Raw genomic sequence first — 7158 nt, forward strand, 5'->3', positions numbered from 1 at the left:
GAACCATAATCCTCTTTTCTTCATTGTCTTCTTAAAGCAAAAACCACAGCTCTTATCTTCTCCTTTTAACACAAACCAGAAACATTTTGATATGGATTCAAGGAAGCCATATACCAATCCTTCAAGCTTTTTAAACCTCTTAAGTTCTCAACAAGATAACCCCATGCCTCCACCAAATCAGTATGCTGGTTTTTCATTTAGTGCACCTTGGATTGACCCAAATCAAGCTCCAGCGCCTGCTGAAGAGCCTGTTGCAGACCGCAAATCAAGACGTAAATGGTCACCAACAGAAGATGTGATTCTCATTAGTGCCTGGCTCAACACCTCCAAGGATGCTGTTGTCTCCAATGAGCAAAAAGCCACAGCTTTCTGGCAACGCATTGCAGACTACTTTGCAGCAAGTCCCAAGCTGAGAGGTCTGCAAAAGAGAGCTCCATTATGCTGTAAACAAAGGTGGGCAAAGATAAATGAGGGAGTCTGTAAGTTTGTAGGAAGCTATGAGGCTGCAACCAAACAGCAGACCAGTGGCCAGAATGAGAATGATGTGGTGAACTTGGCTCACCAGATCTTCTACAATGATCACAAGGCGAAGTTCACACTTGAGCATGCTTGGAGGGAGCTTCGCCATGATCAGAAGTGGTGCGGATCATCAACAAGTAAAGACAGTGGGTCAGCAAAGAGGAAGAGGTTTGAGGACGGCTCTGCACAGGCCTCATGCTCTATGCCAGTCAACATTATTTCTCTATAAAACAATCGTTTGGGGAAAACAATCTTAATCTTCTCCTTCTTCAAAACACCATCACCAATTCTTATTCTTCTTCTTCTTCTTCTACAAAACACTATCTTTTTTACTACGATTCTTTTTTAGAAAAATGGGATCTTCTTCAAATTATAATCTCAACGAAATGTTGAACGATAAATTTGATCAATATATCGACGAAACATTAGAGAATTATGGTGATCGTCAACAACAACAAGTCAAGAAAAAAAAAAAACGAGCATATATTGAAAGAGAGCGTGAACAAGGTCACATCCAGTTATGGAACGACTATTTCTCTGAAGATGCAACATTCCCTCCGCATATATTTCGACGCCGTTTCAGAATGAACAAGCACTTGTTCATGCGTATTGTTGATCGACTCTCCAATGAAGTTCCATTCTTTGAACAAAAAAGAGATGCTACCGGAAGGCTCGGTTTCTCGGCACTACAGAAGGCTACAGCAGCAATTCGTATGTTGGCATATGGTCATGCGGCTGATGCGGTTGACGAATATCTACGAATTGGTGAAAGTACTTCGATGTCATGTTTACACCATTTTGTTGATGGAATCATCTATTTGTTCGGAGATGAGTACTTAAGAAGACCCACACGAGAAGATCTTATACGACTACTCCATATTGGAGCGGGACGTGGATTTCCCGGGATGATAGGAAGCATAGATTGTATGCATTGGGAGTGGAAGAATTGCCCCACAGCTTGGAAAGGGCAATATACACGTGGATCCGGCAAACCAACAATCGTTTTAGAGGCTGTTGCTTCCCAAGATCTTTGGATATGGCACGCGTTTTTTGGACCTCCAGGTACCTTAAACGATATAAATATTCTTGATCGATCACCAGTTTTTGATGATATATTACAAGGTAAAGCTCCGAAAGTGAAATACGTAGTCAACGGGAACGACTATCATTTGGCTTACTATCTCACAGATGGCATTTATCCTAAATAGGCTACATTTATCCAATCTATTTCTATTCCACAAGGTCAAAAAGCTTCTTTATTTGCTACAAATCAAGAGGCTTGCCGCAAAGATGTTGAACGTGCTTTTGGAGTTTTGCAAGCTCGATTTGCCATTGTAAAAAATCCGGCTCTTATTTGGGATAAGGTAAAAATAGCAAAGATTATGCGAGCATGTATAATTCTTCATAATATGATAGTAGAGGATGAACGAGATGGGTACACTCAGTTTGATGTCACCGAATTCCAACACCCGGAATCAACCACATCTTCACAAGTGGATTTCACATACTCTACAGAAATGCCTTCAAATCTGGGTAATATGATGGCCACTCGATCCGAAATACGAGATCGGACTAAACATGAACAACTGAAAGCTGATTTGGTTGAGCATATTTGGCGACAATTTGGCATAAACTAAGCTAACGACTACTCGTTATTCCGTTTTTTTTTTTGTATTTTTTTTTTTTTTGCTTTTATGCTTTCTATGTTTAAAATTCTTAGGAATTTGTAATATTTATTAAGTTTTATCATATAAAAATGTTTATAATTTTCCATTTAAAAAAAAATATATTTTTTTTAAGAAACCTAGTTAAGGACTCACCATTGGACAAAGAAAATTTTAAGGATTCATCAAAATTTCTTAACTTAAAAATTGTTGTAAAGTAAGATTAAAATATGTTTAAGGATCCTTTTAAGGACTCATTCATTGGGGTTGCTCTTATAAACTTCAGAAAGCTAGCTCTACCTAACCGAATAGAAATCACAAATAACAGTCCATGGAAAATTATCCAAATACAACAGTGAAATATTTTCTTCAAAATGTTGAAAACTTGAAATGTACATATGTACCTAATAATGTGAAATTGTCATGCCGACGACCGGAGACATCTGGTAAACTTTTTCATTTAGTGTATGTATCAATCAAAGTGCTGGGCCATTTTAGTTCCTTAAAACTTGTCAAAAGGTTTGTGAAGAAGATATATACTTGATCACTTGATTGGCTTCTTTACCTTTTCATATTACTAATTTTTAGTAACGACAAAATATATGTTGGGCATAATTTTATCATCGGGATTAAATAAATAAAATCCGAGATAAATCCCACAAATCTGATAATTCTAAAGAAAATAATTAATATTTTCTAAAGATATTGGATAAAGTCAACGGAGATCTTGAGATAATCTAAAAGTCTCGTGATTATCCCGATCCTAGAAGGAACCAAGCGACAGACTCCAAAACCCACGAGGATTGGAGTCATGAGGTTTCTCTATAAATAGAGAGACATGGACGCTAGCAACAGACACGAAATCGAAAGCACGAGACACCTTCAGTCGACCTAGAGACGCGACTAGATTGATTTATCGTGCTTTGATTCTTGTATTTGGTTTCGATACTTTGATCAATAAAGAGATTATATTCAACTATTCTTCTTGTTTTCCGTATATTCTCACGAACCAATTACTTTTGCCCAAACAATATCATCTTTCCAATTGGTAGGAGATTTGGCTTCATGTATAACACTTCCATTTTTTCTGAAAAAGACTAAACTACCCTTAACTTTTTCACTTATGTACGGAGTTACCACTTAAAGATATCGACAACATTATCACGAGTTCCGAGAAATTTGTGATATTTTTTTTTTGTGAATCCTGTTTGTTAATATAATAATATGATACTCCGAATCTTTAGTTCATTAGTTGCCGCAATAAGGTACGTCGATCCTCCAAAATCGTTGAGTTAAATAACAAATTGGTAAAATAATAATAATACATTCAACATTCCATGTGGTGGACAAATGAAATTTGAGTTTCGTGCTTGGTTGTTCAAAGTATGTAAAACAACTGCAACTAGCTGGAATCTAAAGTCTAGTAAGTGACGTAATACAATATAAATTATGATTCTAAATAATCATTTTCTGTTAGATATGAAAGAGAGTAGTTGAGACCCTTGTTTGAAAAATCGCTAGGCGCTAGTCGGGCGTTCGGCATGGGCCTAGCGATTAATCGGAAAATCGGATTAAAATCGGGGATTAATCGGGGATTAGTTTTAGGGTTATTTTAATATTTTTAAAACATATTAATCCAATATTATTTTTAAAATTGCAGTAAACACATAAAAATGTATTTTTGAGACAAATATTTATGATTTTTATTAAAATATGAACATAAATTATTGTAAAACATTACAAACTCCCAATTCAAATGATTGAATAACAAAAATAAAAAGTTTTTTTATACTGGCAATCTAAAAATAATCGGGGTATGTAAGATTAGGCGGGGAATAATCGGATTAGGCGGGGAATAATTGGATTAGGCGGAGAGTAATCGGGTGACTGATTTCTTTAAGGGATTAGTCATTAATCGAGGCGGACAGGGTGGGCCTAGCGATTAAGCGGGGAGTAATCGGGTCTAGGCGGGGATTTTTAGAACAGGGGTTGAGACTCACAAAATATCAGACATTGTCAGATTTCTGATTATATACTTCGAGAAAATGGTTCAAGCTAGTTATTAATGTTTCTAGAAAGCGAGACTTATATTTATGTCTATTGAGTCAATGCAAGGTTTGGTTTAAGACTTTTAGCTATTCAAAGCAATAAGCAAGATAAAATATCAAAAGTCCAAATTTTTTTCTTAGTCATGCTTCACATTCCTAATTTTTTCTATACTTAATAATGCAAGCAAATAATGATTATAAATTTTGATAAAAGGCAGTGTTCTAAAAAGCGGTCTAGGCGCTCGTCTAGGCCCTAACTAGGCGCTAGGCTCTCATGCGACGCCTAGATAACCGCTTTGACTGTCTAAAATTACATAGATCTTGTTTAATGTATTTTTTCCAGTGTTCAAGAAAGCGCTAGGCGCTAAGCGGGCGGTAACCCAATGCCTAGCGCCTAGAAGGACTAATCGGGGCCTATGCGATTTTTTAGGCGGTTTAGACGTTTATAACATAAAACATTATAAATATGATATTATATATAAAAGTGATATAAAATATCTATATAAAACTAAAAATTATGAAATTATAAACAAAAACTAGATGAAACCTTTAAATGAGATTTTAAATATAAATAAAGGTTTTATCTAGTTTTTTTGACAATATATGAATATTTATAACTATATATATAAAAATAAAACTCTAATTGAAATTGAAAAAAATACATTAAACAAGATCTATATAATTTTAGGCGGTCAAGGCGGTTATCTAGGCGTCGCATGAGAGCCTAGAGCCTAGTCGAGGCCTAGGCGACCGCCTAGACCGCTTTTTTAAACACTGATTTTTTCAATTTCAATTAGAGTTTTATTTATATATATAGTTATAAATATTCATATATTATTTAATATAAATATAAATAAATATTTTATCTAATTTTTATTTATAATTTCATAATTTTTAGTTTTATATAGATATTTTATATAACTTTTATATATAATATCATATTGATAATGTTTTATGTTATAAACGTCTAAACCGCTTAAAAAATCGTCTAGGCCCCGATTAAGCGTTCTAAGCGCTAGGCACTGGGTCACCGCCCGCTTAGCGCCTAGCGCTTTCTTGAACACTGATAAAAGGTAATGAAAACTCTAAAGAGAACACAAATGAACACAGATATTAATGACCACAACCCACGAAACTGTACATCTAAAACATTAGAGTAATGCCAAAAATATCCAAAACAATATTCAAATATCACAAAGTATTAATTGTTGATAATACTCGAGAAAGTAAAAATAAAAATCCAAATCAAACCGGAGTAGGAGTAGTCTTAGCACCAGAAGGAGAAGGAGATCTTGGCTCAACTCTTCTAAGCTGAATGGCTTTGTGAGACTCATCATCATCAAAGTACATATAAGCAAAACCACCGTGCCGGGTCATATCCATACCGGCCATCTCATCCTCCGCCGATATCCGCAACAATTTCATTTTCTTGAGTATGAAGAAAAGTGTCCCCATGGTCGCACTTACCCAACCCGTGATCACAATGATCTGAATCAGCTGAGCTCCAAGTAGTTTTCCTCCACCGCCCATAAACAAACCGTGTGGCCTTCCGGGTCTGTTGCCGTAAATCTGGTTCAAGTACTTTTCTTGAGCGAAAAGGGCTGTGAATATTAGTCCCCACGCGCCGCAACCACCGTGTAGCTGTGCTGCCTCAAGCGGGTCGTCGTATTTAAGCTTCTCCGCGAGCTTGTTGCATCCGAGGAGGACAAGGGCCGCCACGAACCCGCAGATGATGGCCGCCCATGGCTCAACGACTGAGCAGCCACCAGTTATGGCTGCAAACCCTCCGAGGAGGCCGTTGCATACATCAGTGACGTTCCAGTGTCCCGAGAGAAGACGTTTCCCAAAGAGTGTTGTGAGTGCGGCGGTGCAGCCGGCTAAGGTTGTTGTGACGGCCGTCCGTCCGACCGCGCTCCACTGGCCTTGATACGTTCCTGTTTGGTATGTGACTAGGATTTTGTTGAAAGAACCGGGGTTGAATCCGTACCATCCAAACCAAAGGAGGAATGTTCCAAGGACAACAAGTGACGCCGAGTGGCCACGAAGAGCGATGGCACGGCCACCGTTATCGAACCGGCCGAGTCGTGGTCCTTCAATGAACGCTCCCCAGAGTCCAGCGATACCTCCGACCATATGAACAACACCGGAGCCAGCGAAATCGATCGCTCCGGTTCTGAAAAGCAAATCTCCATCGGTCCGGAACGGACTGGCCCATCCATCAACCGACCAGAACCAGTGAGACACGACCGGGTAAACAAACCCGGTTAAGAAAGAGGAATAGATTAGGTAAGCCACGAACTGAGTCCGTTCAGCGATCGAACCACTCGTGATTCCAGCCGCGGCTATAGCAAAGGCCCATTGGTAGAGAAAATTGGAATAATCAGCAGTGGCCGTGGGGATATCTTTGAGACCAAAGTAGTGTTTACCAATGAAACCATTGGACGGAGATCCAAAGGCAAAAGCATAGCCAAATAGATAGTAAAAGAGACCTCCGGCCGCAGCATCAAGAACGTTGGTAAGCATGATGTTCATCGTATTCTTGGCTCTTACGGAACCGGCACAGAGCATAGCGAAGCCAAGCTGCATAGAGAAGACAAGGTAAGCGGAGAAGAGGAGGTAAGTGGTGTCTATGGCGAAAGCGGCGTCGATGAACTTGTTGTCGACGACGCTTAGCTGGCCACAGATGTAGTTGGCAGCCTCCGTGGCATTGGGACCTAACAAGACGGCGAGTTCGGTCACCGAGCAAGACATGTTGAGAGATTAGAGAAGAAGAAACAGAGAGGCTGAGAAAGAAAGTGTTTGCTTCTCTGTTTATATAAAAGGAGGAGAGCTAAAGGGGCCTAGCTAGGGTTGACTTTTCAAATTACAGCGTGACGAAATTTCGTATTGTATAACGCAAATTGCCAAATTCTTTTAAGTTTTGTTGC

The 7158-nt window shown here is 38.6% G+C and overlaps 1 protein-coding gene and 1 pseudogene across 1 annotated transcript; one reads left to right on the top strand and one right to left on the bottom strand.

The window, feature by feature from the left end:
• Positions 1-801: 801 nt before the first annotated feature.
• Positions 802-2225, top strand: LOC110226075 (annotated as a pseudogene).
• Positions 2226-5317: 3092 nt separating this feature from the next.
• On the bottom strand, positions 5318-7023 carry LOC9304458 (ammonium transporter 1 member 1). Its single transcript, XM_021018602.1, has one exon. The coding sequence runs from the start codon at positions 6980-6982 to the stop codon at positions 5477-5479; it is 1506 nt and encodes a 501-aa protein (XP_020874261.1). The 5' UTR covers positions 6983-7023; the 3' UTR covers positions 5318-5476.
• Between the last annotated feature and the right edge of the window lie 135 nt (positions 7024-7158).

This window comes from Arabidopsis lyrata (assembly GCF_000004255.2).
Source record: "Arabidopsis lyrata subsp. lyrata unplaced genomic scaffold ARALYscaffold_7, whole genome shotgun sequence".
Lineage (NCBI taxonomy): Eukaryota > Viridiplantae > Streptophyta > Magnoliopsida > Brassicales > Brassicaceae > Arabidopsis > Arabidopsis lyrata.

Bases quoted from the DNA above. Each gene is read 5' to 3' on its own strand.
- LOC9304458 (XM_021018602.1), bottom strand. From the start codon at position 6,982: ATGTCTTGCTCGGTGACCGAACTCGCCGTCTTGTTAGGTCCCAATGCC.